This window comes from Symphalangus syndactylus, chromosome 18, assembly GCF_028878055.3.
Source record: "Symphalangus syndactylus isolate Jambi chromosome 18, NHGRI_mSymSyn1-v2.1_pri, whole genome shotgun sequence".
In the NCBI taxonomy this organism is placed as follows: Eukaryota; Metazoa; Chordata; class Mammalia; order Primates; family Hylobatidae; genus Symphalangus; species Symphalangus syndactylus.
In genome coordinates this window covers 68030001-68046659 of record NC_072440.2, presented here as the reverse complement: position 1 = coordinate 68046659, position 16659 = coordinate 68030001, and the positions used below count along the sequence as shown (strand labels likewise).

The following is a 16659-nucleotide window of genomic DNA, read 5'->3' as shown; positions in this document are numbered from 1 at the left end:
CTGAGTTCCAATCCTGGTGCCACCACTGAGCAGATGACTCTGTTTCTGAGCCTTACTTTCGTCTCCTGTAAAACAGGAATAACTATGTTAATTTTATTATTTTATTTTATTTTATTTTAAGACAGAGTCTCACTCTGTAGCCAGGCTGGAGTGCAGCGGCGCGATCTTGGATCACTGCAACCTCCGCCTCCTGGGTTCAAGCGATTCTCCTGCCTCAGCCTCCAGAGTAGCTGGGATTACAGGTGTGCGCCACTATGCCCAGCTAATGTTTGTATTTTTAGTAGAGGCGGGGTTTCACCATGTTAGCTAGCATGGTCTCAATCTCCCGACCTTGTGATCCACCCACCTTGGCCTCCCAAAGTGCTGGGATTACAGGCGTGAGCCACCATGCCCGGTCTAACTATGTTTATCTTATAAGGCTGCCATGAAGATTAAACAAAGTGGCATAGTTAGAGCCGCAAGCTTATGCAGGTACTTAGTAAATGGTATCTGGAACCTCTGGGAAGTGCAGCGGGGCTCACTGCTGAGGGTGAACAGGAGACAGACACGAGGCAGATGATGACTCTGTCATGTGACCAGTACTGGACCAGTTGCTCTGTGAGTGTGGAGAAGGGACCGTAACTGATAGGCCCTGGGTGGCGGTGTGGCCTAGGGAAGGCCTTTCAAGACAGGGTTTCAGTGTCCTTGGGTGTGCATTTAACAAGGTTAGAGAGGGAGTCCTAGGCTGAAGGTACAGCATGAGCAAAGGCAGAGGGGCGGGAAGGAGCTTGATGAATTGGTGAATTTAAGTCATAGGATGTGTCTGGAACTGGGGTGCAGTGGCCAGGTTGCAGAGGGCCTTGCAAGCTACCACTGAGGCTGATTTTACCCAGGAGTACGTGGGGCACTAGAGAAGGGCTTATGCAGAGAAGGATGTGATCAGATTTGCATTTCAGAAAGATTTTATTCTGGCTGCCCTGCGGAATCTGGACAGGAGTGGGTAGAAATGGGCACAGAGAGGGTACGGTGGCTCACACCTGTAACCCCAGCACTCTGGGAGGCCAAAGTGGGAGGACTGCTTGAGTCCAGGAGTTCAAGACCAGCCTGGGCTTCATAACAAAACCCTATCTCTACAAAAAAAATAAAAAATTAGCCAAACATGGTGGTGCACACCTGTAGTCCCTGCTTCTCAGGAGGTGAGGTGGAAGGATCACCCGAGCCCAGGAGCTCGAGGCTACAGTGATGATTGTACCACTGCACTCCAGCCTGGGCAACAGAGTGAGACCCTGTCTCAAAAAAAAAAAAAAAAAAAGAAACAGAGCCTGCAAGTGACAGACCCAGGATCTAAAACGAGGACAGGCTGCCTTTTTCCGCCACTCCAGGAGGCCCCACGAACAGGCTGGGCCTGGGGAACTTGGCTTCAACCGGCCTGGAAAGTAACCTTCCAATGAACCCATGCTAAGGGCCACCCCAGTTCACGCGCCTGGTGGACAGGGGTGCAGCTGGCCCAACACTGTCCCCTGGTGGTTAAAAGCAGAAGCCCCCTGAGCATCACTCAGTTTGGGCCGGGCCTCCTCCCTACCCGCACACGAAGTGTGCTGTCTGGTAGATGGACACAGGTTCATGGCTTACCTCTACCGCTTTGTATTGTGTGATGTGATAAGTCACTTCCTGCTCTGAGCCTCACTTTCCTCATCTGTAAGCTGGGGATGGTGCTTCCTGCCTCAGCTTGGGCCTGGCACACAGTCGGTATTTGGGCGTGGAGCTGGCACCATCACTTCCCATCGAGATGCACAAACGTCTGAGCAGCTTTCTCCCAATCCTGGACCATCCCTCCACCCCAGGAACCCAGCACCTCACTTTGTCCCACTGTGTGGACCCCTGCCCCACGCTGGCCTTCCCTGCAGGGGCCCACACGCCATCAACCCTCATCTGCCCTGCTGCAGGGTGGGGGCACCAGCAACGGCTGACCTGGGTACTGGTTCACTGGACACAGAGGCTTTGGCCAAGGCACTGCCCCCTCCTGAGCTTCGGTTTCCCGGCCTGTAAAATGGGGCTATAATCTCTGTCTGCTTCAGGACTTAATGTGAAGGGGCTGTACAAACTGTGGAGTGCTGTGCCATGAAGCTCTGGTGAAGACCTACTCTGAGCACCTGCCTAGACTTTCTCACAGTGGTGTCCTCTCTGGCTTGGGCTCCTTGGGCGGTGAGGTGGGCTGGGGCAGGCGAGCCTTTCCAACAGCCATTGAAACACCCGCAACACTGGGGCCTGGGGTGGTGGCTCACGCCTGTAATTCCAACACTTTGGGAGGCCAAGGTGGGAGGACCACTTCAGGCCAGGAGTTCGAGACCAGTCTGGACAACATAGTGAGACCCCATTTCTAAAAAAAAAATTAGCCAGGTGCAGTGGTGCACACCTGTGGTCCCAGCTACTCAGGATGCTGAGGCAAAAGGGTGGTTTGTGCCGGAGTTCAAGGCTGCAGTGATCTATGACTGGGCCACTGCACTCCAGCCTGAGAAACAGAGTCAGACCCTATCTCAAATAAATAAATAAATAAATAAATAAATAAATAAAATAAAAAACAAAAAAGGAAAACACACCCGTGGGTCCTCGACCTGCTTCTCCCCAAAGACTGTGGGGACTTCCAGTGAGAAGATGGGCTAGGAAGGGCAGGTCCCACCTCCATTATCTGGACAAGTGAGGCCTAGGTATTTCCAATTGCCTCATTTTGAGCCAGAGTTTTGATATGTGGCCTCCTGTCAAGATTTTGCCATCCTTTCCTGACAAACGACACAGCTGTTTTCTAACCGGCATTATAAAATGGTTTTATTAATTATTAATAACTATTTAATGTGTACACAGTTGTCCATGAAGAAATAGGAAATACCAGCGAGTTGTTACCAGCGTTGCCCCAGGCTGGGAGAGCCCTTCCAGCTTTCCTTTGGCCTCAGACACCCCTGCCCCACTGGCCAGCCACCCCGCATTCCTGTCTGGAAGGCTCGCCTGCCGTCATCCCGCACATCCGACAGCTCTCCCTTCAAGGTCACCTCCTCCTTGGACAAAGCATGCGTGACCCCTTGTCAGGTTTCTTGGCTGGGTGCTCCCCCAGAGTTTGGCTCCTGCCTCCAACCAAGCATGTATGGTGACAGTGCACCCACTTGATAACTGATCACTGGTGTCACTTCCACCTCCCTCCCTCCATGAGCGCAAACCTCCGGTTAACACAGTTGGGTCAGCCCAGGGTCCTCGGTGTCCCCAGAGTCTGCCATGCCTGGTGCTGGGCAGATACTCAATAAACCAGATACCCAAAAGCAGGCCAGGCTCAGTGGCTCACACCTGTGACGTCAGCACTTTGGGAAGCTGAGGCAGGGAGGATGGCTTGAGCCTAGAAGTTCAAGACCAGCCTGGGCAACATAGCAAGACCCCTGTCTCTACTTTTTTTTTTTTTTGAGACAGAGTGTCACTCTGTCGCCCAGGCTGGAGTGCAATGGCACAATCTCGGCTCACTGCAAGCTCCGCCTCCGGGTCACGTCATTCTCCTGCCTCAGCCTCTTGAGTAGCTGGGACTACAGGTGCCCGCCATCACACCCAGCTAATTTTTTGTATTTTTAGTAGAGACGGGGTTTCACTGTGTTAGCCAGGATGGTCTCGATCTACTGATCTCGTGATCTGCCCACCTCAGCCTCCCAAAGTGCTGGGATTACAGGCGTGAGCCACCGTGCCCCGCCTGTCTCTACTTTTAAAAAATTAAATTAAATTAAATTAATATCAATGAGTGAATAAATGAAGAAACAAACTTTGGGCAAGCCACTGCCCCTCTCTGGGTGACTTTTTTTTCAGTTTTGTCAAAAAGTGACAGTGTTAAAAATTAGACATGGATGCCAGGCATGGTGGCTCATACCTGTAATCCCAGCACTTTGGGAGGCTGAGCCGGGAAGATCACTTGAGGTCAGGGGTTTGAGACCAGCCTGGCCAACATGGTGAAACCCCATCTCTACTAAAAATACAAAAATCAGCCAGGTGTGGTGGTACATGTCTGTAGTCCTAGCTACTCGGGAGGCTGAGGTGGGAGAATCGCTTGAACCTGGGAGGTGAAGGTTGCAGTGAGCTGAGATGGTGCCACTGCACTCCAGTCTAGGCAACAGAGACTCTATCTCAGAAAAGAAAAGAAAAAAAAGAATTAGAAATGGGGTTGCTGAGGACATGTGCCCCTGCTGAGCTCCCAGTGTGCCCCTCCCCTCCTGAATTGGTAGGAGATTCTGCTCTCACCTCTGCAGGCGACCACTGCTCACTGCAATTCAGTCACGAGTGCCTGCACCTGACCCCATTTTTGTTTGCCACCTCCCAGCCAGCCCGTATTTGTGATCAGAGTCCTGTGATCAGTCTCAGGAAACACTTGTGCATGGGGCAGAGCAATCCTTGCTACCTGCAAGGAAACCAGACAAGGCTGTGCTGATGGAAAATTGGCTGTAGGTAGTTACATGGGCAAGAATCAGAGTTTAAGTCTAGGAACCCCTGGTTTTTAGGCAGAGGATGTCAAAGCTGAAGTGAGGCATTACAATCCCCCATCATGACAACTGGTGGGCCTTGTGAAATTTAGCACAGGGTCCTCCCAGCTCCAGTTGGCCACAGCCTGCCATGGAAGCCCAAGTGCCTCTGGGCACTCCAAATATCACTGCATCTGGGGAAGCAGCAGACAGCGTGGCCACGCAGTGCAACAGCATAGTGGGGATGCCTGTCACATCTCCGATGCAGAGGCAGCCCCTGGACATGGGGATGTCCTGTGACTCTTGCCTGACAGCCCAGGCCATCCTCTTGGAGCCAGCACAGCCTTTTTTTTTTTTTTTTTTTTTTTTTTTTGCCAATCTTCTCAAACACCCAGTTGGAACAGGAATGCCTCGTGGCACTAGCTTTAGGAGTTTAATTTAGATGGTTTGCTGTTTCTAGCGGCAGAGCACCTGTTCAGACTCTACATATATGCACCCATGAATGGTGCAGCTGCCAAGAGAACCAAAGCTAAATGTTGGCAGGATCATAGCAGGCGTGGAGGGGAGGTCACTGGGAATTCCCTGGAGACTCAGTTGTTACCCACTCAACTGGAAGGCTGAGCATGGTTTTTTCCTCTAATGGTTACCCATGCCAGGTGCCACCTCTCCATTTCCAATGCTCTTTTATTTGTTTGTTTGTTTAGAGACGGAGTCTGGCTCTGTTGCCCAGGCTGGAGTGCAGTGGCACAATCTCAGCTCACTACAACCTCCGCCTCCTGGGTACAAGCGATTCTCCTGCCTCAGCCTCCTGAGTAGCTGGGATTACAGACGCACGCCACCATGCCCGGCTAATTTTTGTATTTTTAGTAGAGACAGGGTTTCACCATGTTGCCCAGGCTGGTCCCGAACTCCTGACCTCAGGTGATCTGCCCACCTCAGCCTCCCAAACTGCTGGGATTATAGGCGTGAGCCACCACACCCAGTCCATTTCCAATTTTCCATCCGGTGGTGGCAGAACAAGCTTGGATGGGCCCCAGTGCTCTGCTGGAACCAGGACCCTCACCCAGCTGCCTCCAGCTGGGCCTGGCCACCCCTGCTGACCTCCTACATGCAGAGAACGGGGCTTCTCTGCTCTTCAGGCCTGAAGCTGTGATGTCCACAGGGCCTGGGAGCCACGCACACCCCCTGAAGTTGGAACACCAGGCATGGGCGAGTCCTGGGTGGCTGGATCTTGTCGAGATGGGTGAAAGGGCAGCTTCTGCAGGCAGGACCCATCCTCAGTGGACTGGATCATCTTCAGCGTTCTCATTCTCAGCAGCCCCATTCTCTGGGAACAGGGAAAGAGGCTCCTGTCTGAATCTTCAGCATGGCCTATGCACTGGTGGTCCCTTCCTGCTTGGCCACTGTGCCAGGTGAGCCCACAATGAGCTGAGATGGTAACGTGGGACAAGTGGCTCTCTGCAGCCACCTTCAGCACCACCCTGCCTGGGAGGGCAGGGGTCGGGGGGTGGGTGTGAAGGGGTTGGAGCGCACAGGCAGAGGTGGCTGGGGTCTTCACTGTGTTGGGGAGGGTCTCATCACCTTGAGACTCTGCAGCGTCTCCTCGGAGGCCTTGTCAGGAAGCAGCACCTCCACAGTGTAGCTGAGCTTCTTGGCATGCATCCGGCTGTAGGTGTTGTCAAAGCGCAGGACATCTGCAGTGATGGAGAGGTGATCAGGGAGCACGAACCCCGCACATCTGCAGGAAGAGCCAGCCCTGCATGGGTGCATCCCTGGAACCCTTGGGAATGAGCTGCATCCCTGCAATGTCCTGCATCCCTGGAACCCTCGGGAATGAGCTGTCCAGGATGGTGGGTGGGGCCTGAGGGCCAGCCTGTGCCCAGCCCTAAGCCCATTGCTCACTGCCATCTCCATGGTGGCTTGCACTACATAAAGGAATCATGATGGTCACCAGCACACAGAACAGCACACAGCCAGGGAGAAGGCAGCCTGGGAACAGGATCTCGAGCTTCACCGGCAGGGAAGAGCTGTGGCCCACGGACACAATATGCTCGTACTGCGTCCTCGCCTGGTTGCGGTTGCACAGGTAGCTCTTGGGCCTCTCCATGCACCATGCATTCCATCACACATTATAGCCCCTGAATCCTCAAAGCAGCCCCATGCGGAAGGCAATGTCATCCTCATTTTACGGATGAGAAAAGTGAGGCTTAGAGAGGTGATATGATCTTTCAGCGGTCACAGAGCAAGGGAGGGGAGGTACTGGGATTCCTTTATCCAGATGTCCCAACCCAGGGAGGAGCCCTGCTACCCCAGGAGGAATGGGCTGGGCTACATAAGCCGCTTTTCCGTCTCGCAGAAGGCATGTCCTTCAATGCCAAGGTCAAACATGAACTCGGTGTGATGAGTCGCGCAGACTTCTCTGTCTCTACTCTCCTAATGCTCTCTTTCCACAAAATGAAACAAGGTAATGTGTTGACTTAAGCATAAGCCACACCTTTCTTCCCCATAGGAAATCAACCTTGGGTTCCCCTTCTCCTAGCTCTGTTCCCAATAGACGTGGAAGGGCAGTGGTGTCCCTGAGCAATGCTGCTTCTGGTAAAGCTGACTGAGCTGCATCTGGCCTGGAAGGCCTGGGGGTGAATGAAAAACACCTGGAGGAAGTCACCTCTTTGGGACTCCTGGAGTGGGGTGGTTCATGCAACTGGGTGGTCCCTTTGCCAAGACCCCTGACTCTAAGTCCATGGCCTCTTACTTACCTGTCTCTTAGTCCAGTGACCCCGGTATAGGGGCTTCTTAGGAGCTGAGCCCGAGGCCCTAGGTTCTGAACACCAGCTCTTCCCTCACAATGAGTCTCTGCCCTCATACCCACAGGTAGGGGCCACTCATCCGATCCATGGCCCCAAAGCCAGCTCCCCTGGAGCTTAGAGAGATCCCCCCACCCTCCTGAGAGCTGGAAAGAGAGGGCAAGCAGAGGGTAGACTGGCAGGGAAAACAATTCCAGTAAACCCTGTAGCTCTTACAGACGCCAGCCTGGAGGCGGGTGAGGCTCCCATCCTCAGGCACCATGTGGGCATTGTAGCGCTGGCTGGGCAGCACCTCCGTCATCTCCCTAGCACTCTGCCGCTCCCCCATCTTGGTCTTCAGGAAGACCCCAAAGCCGATGTCCCTGCCATCCGATGCAAACTGCCACCTGCAGTGGATAGAGCCCCACTGGCGGCCCCCTGCCTGGGCTCCAGGCCCCTCCCAGATGTGCCCAGGTGTAGACTGGCTGCCAACCCTACCTGAGCACACAGCCTGGGAACAGGATCTTGTTCTCCACCTGCAGGGAGGAGCCGTGGCCCACGGATCCCGTGTGCTCATCCTGCAGCCTCACCTGCTTGCACAGGTAGTAGCTCTTGGGCACCTCACCCCCGTAGTTGATCTGTGGGTGAAGGGGGTGCATGGGCACTAGATCACAGCTTCTCCCCTCCTTCCCCATCCTCTGGGCACCCTGTACCTTGGTCAGGCACTTGGGGTTGCCATCGGGGTCAGTCATGGTCCCCCCAAACTCCATGGGCAGCTGGTCAGGGCTGATAAATTTTGTCAGCTCCTGCTTCTAGTTGTCTGCGTGGGAGCAAGAGGGGGACTCCAAGGGGACTCAGGAGACTCAACAGAGGGCAGAGGGGGCTGAGCCTGGTGAGGGGACCCGATATGACCTGGGCATGCTCCCTTGGGCGCCTACTCCTAAGAGTACCCAAGACCTTTATGTGGCTCCCAGCCCATGGTCTAGGACCCAAGGCATTGCCCGTGTGTGTGGAGGCTCACCAGGGTCAGGCCAGGGGCAGTGCCCGAGTAGAGGACAAGCCAGGGAGAAGCAGGGTCTTTAGCGTCGACCTCTGCTTCCCAGGCAGATGGACACAACCAGGGGGCCACGTCACTCACCTCCCAGAATCACAATCTTCCTGTGTGTCTCCTCACTCATGAATGACTTGACCAAGTTGAAGGCCATGGGGAACAGTTTTGGGGCTGAAACATATGTAAATCTCTTGAGAAGCTGGACCAGAAAGGACGTGGGGATACAGAGCCACAGCCAAGAGCAGGTGCTGGACAGGAGGTGGACAGATATGGATTCTGCCACTCTCTGCTGTGTGACCTTCAGCAAGTTACCCACCCTCTCTTAGTGCAGTTAACTGGAAAATGAAGGTGAAATAATGTATGTATAACACCTGGCATAGTTCCTGGCTTTCAATAAATGGCTGTCTCAGGCCAGGCGCAGTGGCTCATGCCTGAAATCCCAGCACTTTGGGAGGCTGAGGCAGGCAGATCACTTGAAGCCAGGAGTTCAAGACCAGCCTGGCCAACACGGTGAAACCCTGTCTCTACTAAAAATACAAAAATTAGCTGGGCGTAGTGGTGCATGCTTGTAATTCCAGCTACTCAGGTGGCAGTGGCACAAGAATTGCTTGAACCTGGGAGGCAGAGGTTGCAGTGAGCCAAGATCATGCCACTGCACTCCAGCCTGGGTGACAGAGTGATACTCCATCTCAAAAAAAAAAAAAAAAAAAGAAAAGAAAAGAAAAAGAAAAAAACAAATTAAAAAAATAAAAAACAAATGGCTGTCTCCCCAACCCAGTTGTAAGGGGTTGAGCACAAGCTGGCTCTAGGGTCAGCAATATTGATTCCCTAACAGTATCTCTTCTTTTCCACACTCCAGGTTGTCTGGAATCTTCTTGGGTGTGACATTTACATGAGACCTCCTGTCCTGCCCTGAATTGCTCACATTCAACCGAGCACTGTCTGTGGGCCAAGCTCTGCGCTCCGTCTTCTCCACACAGTTTAATTTAACCTCATAGTTATCTTTGGGGAGGGGGCTATTGTATCCTCATCTTACAGAATGGGAAAACTGAGGCTCAGTGAGGTTAAGTAGACTTGGATAAAATCGTAGAGCTAGTTAGATTTGAACCAGATCCTCTGACTCTGGAACACATGACATCACCAGGGCAGCCAGGGACCATTCCCGTTCAAAGCGTGTCCATCCACTAGTGTGGTCCATGGACTATCTGTTCCCAGCCCACACTGACATAAGTAAGTAACAGCAAACATTTAGAAACTTATAACTTGACATTGGTGCAACATACCAGTGCACGATTTTGTATATTACAAAAATATCAGTCTGTGAAGGACTGAAGCTAAAAAATAAAGCCAGAGGCCAGGTGCGGTGGCTCATGCCTGTAATCCCAGCACTTTGGGAGGCCGAGGTGGCTCGATGACTTGAGATCAGGAGTTTGAAACCAGTCTGGCCAACATGGGGAAACCCCATCTCTACTAAAAATACAAAAATTAGCCAGGCATGGTGGCATGCACCTGTAATCCCAGCTACTAGGGAGGCTGAGGCAGGAGAATCGTTTGAACCCAGGAGGCAGAGGTTGCAGTGAACGGAGATTGTGCCACTGCACTCCAGCCTGGGTGACAGAGCGAGACTCCATCTCAATAAATAAATAACTAACCAGAAACCAACCACACAAAACCTGGTTCTTCACAAAGGATGGCTGAAGAAGACTTTAACTCCACGACTTACCTACTATACCCCCCAGTCCTGCTTCTCCCTCCCCAGGAGGTCTTCCCAGTCATGGGCTTACCTCGAATAACAATTAAATTCTTCAAAGTCTCAGGATAATTTGCTTCCAGGATGCTAAAAAACTGTGGAGTCAATATGAGTCTGGTTGGGGCTTCTGTTCCATCACCTCCTGCCCATGGGTTTCTGTGGCCTCTGATGCTGCTGAGACAAGAGGCCCATCCCTGGCCCATTCTACCTTCCCCACAAGCATGTGCCTCCTCCTCTCTGTTATTCTTTTTTTGTTTGTTGATTTGTTCTCGAGACAGGATCTCACTCTGTCTCTCAAGGTGGAGTATAGTGGCACAATCACAGGTCACTGCGACCTTGAATTCCTGGGTTCAGGAAATCCTCCCGCCTCAGCCACCCTAGTACAGGCACTACAGGCCTAGTACCTAGACTACAGGCACGTGCCACTGCACTAGGCTAATGTAAAAATTATTATTATTATTGGTAGAGATGACATCTCCCTGTGTTGCTCAGGTTAATATTGAACTCCTGGGCTCAAGTGATCCTCCCACCTTGGCTTCCCAAAGTGCTGGGATGACAGGCGTGAGCCACCATGCCTGGCCTCTTTGTGTTAATCTTGCTCCCCTTTCTCTGTGGAGGGTGGACTCTAGGCCAGCATCATTGGCTGGTCTGTGGAGCCCCTACAGGGCATCCCCACCCCTCTATCTCACTGGATTCTCACAGCAATTCACAGCTAGGGCTCACAGCTGGGAGCCACTGCCCACACCAGCCCCAAGCCAGCCGCCCGTCTTACCTGCTGGTAGACCTCCACAGCTGGCTTCCATAGGTGTTTCAGGCTCAGCCCCTCCATGTCAAACACCATCAGCGCCATCTCGATCTTCCTGCCCAGCTGTTTGGGACAGAGTCATATAGGTCAGACAACAGCTCCAGCCAGGAGATCCTGGTCAGAGAGACTTGGGCACCTCTCCCCACCTTCCTGCCATCCCACCCTCTGGCAGCCCACAGTGTTTTCCAGGCAGATGGACAACACCTCACCTTTACAGGGGGGTAAGGGTGGGAGAAGCCCACATTCCACCAGAGCCCTGGGTGCTGAGGGCTGGGGAGGGGGCAGGGTGCCACACTTCTCTGGTCCTGGTGCCACCCTGTAGACAGATGAGGCCCAGCTCCACCCCAGCTGCTCACCTTCTGAGTCTGCAGCTCACACTCACGCAAAAGCAGCTCGCAGACCTTGATGCGCTTCCGGATCATATCCTGCTTGGAGGCCGACAGCAGGAGACCCTTGGGGTCGAGAGACCCAATGATGTTGAAGTACACAGGGCAGGCTTCGTAGTCATAGCCACAAAGACCACCCGAGTCGTACAGCTGGATGACCTGGAGGTGTGGGTAAGGTCCTGACTCAATCCAGCTCACCAGGCTGGGTCCCTACTCCATCAGGTGGCTGGGTGTGGTGGGTGGGAGATGAGGTCGGGGGTTGGGGGCCTCAGATGGCCTGGGGGGTGCTGCTTGAGGCTCACCTCAGGGGGCTGCCACGTGACAATGTTGTCCAGGTCTTGTTGCTTCCGGAACTCCATGTGCTGCAGGGGCACAGCAGGAGCTATCGGGTTTTGCAGGAACCTGGGGACACCAGGCTAGGTCCCTCTGCCTACAGCCACCAAGATCCCGCCAGAGCATACCCAGGCTTTGGGTATGGGGACAGGAGGTGGGCTGGGGGGACTTGGGTCTGATGCAGAAAGAGATCAGGGGAGGAAGAAAGAAGGAACAGGAGAATGGGACAGGGCCAGAGTCTCTACCCTTTTGCCGCGAATCCCTGGGTCACGGTGCGTGGAAGGCAGGGCAGTGGGGATCACAGATCCTTCCCCTCCGGAGCATGTCCTCGGATTTCTGCAGGTCAAAGTTTCGAGCTGCAAGAAGAAGAGGAGGTAAGTAGAAGCTCAAGGCTAGATCTAGAAAGAGCTGTTGCCTAAAAACTCACGAGGAAATAGCTAAGATGTCCCCAGCCTTTTCCTGACACCCCAATAATACATTGAACATCTAGAAATGGTTGTTTGTTTGTTTGTTTATTTTTTGAGACAGGGTCTTGGTTCTGTTGCCCAGGCCAGAGTGCAGTGATGTGATCATGGCTTACTGTGGCCTCTGGCCCAGGTGATCCTCCTACCCCAGCCTCCCGAGTAGCTGAGACTACAGGGCCACACCCCCATGCCTGGCTAATTTTTTTTAGATTTTTTTTTTTTTTTTGGTAGAGGTAGGGATCTTGCTATGTTACCCAGGCTGGTCTTGAACTCCTGGCCTCGAGCAGTCGTCCCACCTCAGCTTCCCAAAGTGTGGGAATTACAGGCACGAGCCTCTGTGCCTGACCTAGAAATGTTTTTTAACAACTTAAGGATCTTTAATCCTCTAGAAGACTGGAGAGCCCTTGATTTCAGTTTCCAGTCTTCCTACAACCTTCTGGAGGCCAGTCTAGCCTGTATTTGATGTCCCTCAGGAAGCAGAGACACCCCCACCCACCACCTGCACAGTGTTAGGGGTGGTGGGGAGCATGGGGTTTGGATTCACACAGACTGGGGCTTAAAGTCTAGTGTTACCCTTTTATTTCCTGTGCAACCTTAAGCAAGTCACTTACCTTCTCTGAGCCGTAGTTTTTTAAATCAGTTAAATGAGAACACTATCTGTTTCAGTTATTCAAAGAACATGAGATAATGTATAGAAAGTGCTTGGCTCAATACCTGGCTCACAGTAGGTTCTCAATAAACAGTAGCTATCGTGATTACCTATTTTGAAGAAATAGACACACTTTAACTGAAAACATGATGCTCTGTTTTAGAAATGCTTTGACTGTTGCTGTCTGAGACCCCTGGCTCACTGAGGAATTTGTCCACTCACGGAGCTGAAACAATATGCGGGGTCAGAGATTTTCAAATGGAAGGGATCTCAGATGCTATCCAGGCCTCTTCTGCTCTGATCATGAACCAGTTCCAGAAATCACTCCCGGCCAGGCGTGGTGGCTCATGCCTGTAATTCCAGCACTTTGGGAGACCAAGGCAGGCAGATCACTTGAGGTCAGGAGTTCAAGACCAGCCTGGGCAACATGGTGAAACCCCAACTCTACTAAAAATACAAAAATTAGCCAGGTGTGGTGGCAGGTGCCTGTAATCCCAGCTACTCAGGAGGCTGAGGCAGGAGAATTGCTTGAACCCAGGAGGCAGAGGGTGCAGTGAGCCGAGATCGCATCATTGCACTCCAGCCTGGGGGACAAGAGCAAGACTTCATCTCAAACAACAGCAACAACAACAAACACAAAACTTAGCTAGGCGCGGTGGTGCACACCTGTAGTCCCAGCTACTCGGGAGGCTGAGGCACAAGAATTGCTTGAACCCAGGAGAAGGAAGCTGCAGTAAGCCAAGATCACACCACCGCACTCCCGCCTGGGTGACTGAGTGAGACCCTGTCTGAAAAAAAAAAAAAAGAAATAACCCCCAGTGCAACAGCTCAGCCTTGATTATCTCCCATGATGGGGAGCTCATTACCACAGCAGGCATTACCATTCCATTCCTCAGCAGCTTTGACTGAACCCAAATCTGCCCTGTGATGATTCCAGCCCCATCATCAGAGGTCAAACAAATATATGTAATCTCTTGTCAGTGTGGCAATTCTGCAAATATTTGAAGACAAGCCACCAAGTTCACCTGCCCGATCTTTGCTCTGGGCTATATATTTATTAAAATCATCTTCTGTGTCAATTCTGTCAAAGAGAATGTTCTGTGATGATGGAGATATCCTATACCTGAGCTGCTCATTTTGGTAGCTGTTAGCTGCCTGAGGCTACAGAGCAATTGAAACATGGCAAGTGTGACTGAGGACCTGGAGTTTTAATTTAATTTAATCGTTACAGTTATATGTGGCTACAGGTTATCAAACTGAACAGGGCAGTTCTATATACTTCAGAGATTTTAAGATTTTTGCTGTACAGGTCTTGTGTGTTCTAGGGTAAACTCCTGGGTATGTTATGGGCTTTGTTGCTGTTTTGAATGGTATCTGACTTTTCATTATCTTTTTTTTTTTTTTTTTGAGACAGTCTTACTCTGTCACCCAGGCTGGAGTGCAGATCTCAGCTCACTGCAACCTCTGCCTCCCAGGTTCAAGCAATTCTCATGCCTCAGCCTCCTGAGTAGCTGGGAATACAGGCATGCACCACCATGCCTGGCTAATTTTTGTATTTTTATTGGACAGATTGGTCGTGAACTCCTAACTTCAAGCAATCTGCCTGCCTTGGCCTCCCAAAGTGCTGGGATTACAGGTGTGAGCCACCATGCCCTGCCCGCTACTGATTTCTGTATCTGGCAATATTGCTGTATTTTCTATCCCTAGATTGGTAAGACTTTTGTTTTGTCTTGTAAGTAGGATTTGAACCTTTTCAGATGCTCTATCTGCATTAATTGAGATAGCCACATAATTTCTCAATTCTAGCACTCATTAATGTTTTCAATGACACCGATAGATATTCTGTTGTTGAACTATTCTTGCACAAACTTCCACTGGTCACGCTGCATAATTTTTTTTTTTGACGGAGTCTCACTCTGTCGCCCAGGCTGGAGTGCAGTGGCGCGATCTCGGCTCACTGCAAGCTCCACCTCCCGGGTTCACGCCATTCTCCTGCCTCAGCCTCCTGAGTAACTGAGACCACAGGCACCCGCCACTATGCCCGGCTAATTTTTTTAAAATATTTTTAGTAGAGACGGGGTTTCACCATGTTAGCCAGGATGGTCTTGATCTCCTGACCTCGTGATCTGCCTGCCTCGGCCTCCCAAAGTGCTGGGATTACAGGTGTGAGCCACCATGCCCAGCCAGTCATGCTGCATAATTTTAATGCCTTATTGGATTCTAGTACATGATATTGATTTAGACTACTTTTTTTTTAATTGATGGGGTTTCACGATGTTGGCCAGCTGGTCTGGAACTCCCGACCTCAGGTAGTCCACCTGCCTTGGCCTCCCAAGGTGCTGGGATTACAGGTGTGAGCCACCTCGCCTGGCCTGATTTAGACTTCTTTATATCTACATTCATAAGTAAAATAGGCTGAGAATTATCTTTTTTAAAAAATTGTATTAGCCAGGCGTGGTGGCTCCTGCCTGTAATCCCAGCACTTTGGGAGGCCAAGGCAGGCAGATCCCTTGAGGTCAGGAGTTTGAGACCAGCTTGGCCAACATGGTGAAACCCTGTCTCTACTAAAAATACAAAAAATTAGCCGAGTGTGGTGGCTCATGCCTGTAATCCCAGCTAGTTAGGAGGCTGAGGCACGAGAATCACTTGAACCTGGGAGGTGGAGGTTTCAGTGAGCCGAAATTGTACCACTGCACTCCATCCTTGGCAACAAAGCAAGATTCTGTCTCAAAAAAATTATAATAATAAAATGAAATAAAAAAATTGTACTGATCTAGCTTTGAAATCAAACTTACTCAAACCTTATAAGGTAACTTTCACTCTCTCATAGGTTCATAAGCAATTTGTATGAGCTAGAAATTAACTGTTTTTTTTTTTTTTTTTTTTTGAGACAGAGTCTCTCTCTGTTTCCCAGTCTGGAGTGTGATGGTACAATCTCGGCTCACTGCAACGTCCACCTCTGGGGTTCAAGCGATTCTCCTGCCTCAGCCTCCCGAGTAGCCAGGATTGCAGGTGCCCGCCACCATGCCTGGATAATTTTTGTATTTTTAGTAGAGACAGGGTTTCTCCATGTTGGTCAGGCTTTTCTCGAACTTCCGACCTCAGGTGATCCACCCGCCTCAGCCTCCCAAAGTGCTGGGATTACAGGCGTAAGCCACCGCGCCCGGCCAACTGATCTTAAAACTCTGGCGGAATTCATCTGTAGAACCACTGGAGTCTGAATTTTGGGGGAGGGGAAGTTTTTGCTGCCATTTCAATTTCTCTAATATTTATTGGTCTGATGACATTTTCTATTTCTTCTTGCTGGATTTTGGTCTTACATATTATTTTCTAGAAATATGTCTTTCTTCACTTGGATTTTCAAATTTATTAGTGCATATTTGGTCATAATCTTCTCTTATAGGCTTAAAAAAGAATCAGTTTATAGGTGATTTTCTGTTTTGTTGTTTGTTTGTTTTTTGAGACAAGCCGTCCTCCTACCTCAGCCTCCCGAATAGCTGGAACTACAAGCGTGCACCAACACGCCTGGCTTATTTTTGAATTTTTTGTAGAGATACGGTTTCGTCATGTTGCCCAGGCTGGTCTTGAACTCCTGGGTCAAGCAATCTTCCTGCCTTGGCCTCCCAAAGGCAGGATTACAGGAGTGAGCCACTGTGCCCGGCTATAGGAGATTTTTCAATTAGGAACCAGAGTGTGGTTTCTTGTCCTGTAGACAGTGGTTTGGGCAATGCTCATGGGATATGAGGACAGATTTTTTTTTTTTTAGTAGCACCTACTATGCGCCAGGCTGAGAGAACCATGGCAGGCACATCCCTGCCCTGCTGGAACTGGCATCAGATGAAACTAATGGAACTGACAGACAGATGTGGAATGAAGTTAAGGAAAAACAGAGGGGGTCAGGCAGAGTGATTCATGCCTATAATCACCGCACTTTGAGAGGCCAAGGCGGGAGGATCATTTTAGGTCCAGGGG

The 16659-nt window shown here is 51.1% G+C and overlaps 1 protein-coding gene across 1 annotated transcript in view; it reads right to left on the bottom strand.

Moving 5' to 3' along the window:
• Positions 1-6020: 6020 nt before the first annotated feature.
• LOC129467340 (SEC14-like protein 4) overlaps positions 6021-16659 on the bottom strand; it is a 15250-nt gene continuing 4611 nt past the window's right edge. Inside the window, 10 exon segments of the mRNA XM_055251752.2 lie at positions 6021-6160; positions 7487-7656; positions 7748-7887; positions 7963-8069; positions 8388-8471; positions 10085-10145; positions 10823-10918; positions 11212-11400; positions 11544-11604; positions 11888-11930. Coding sequence (XP_055107727.2) covers positions 6021-6160; positions 7487-7656; positions 7748-7887; positions 7963-8069; positions 8388-8471; positions 10085-10145; positions 10823-10918; positions 11212-11400; positions 11544-11604; positions 11888-11930 — 1091 coding nt within the window.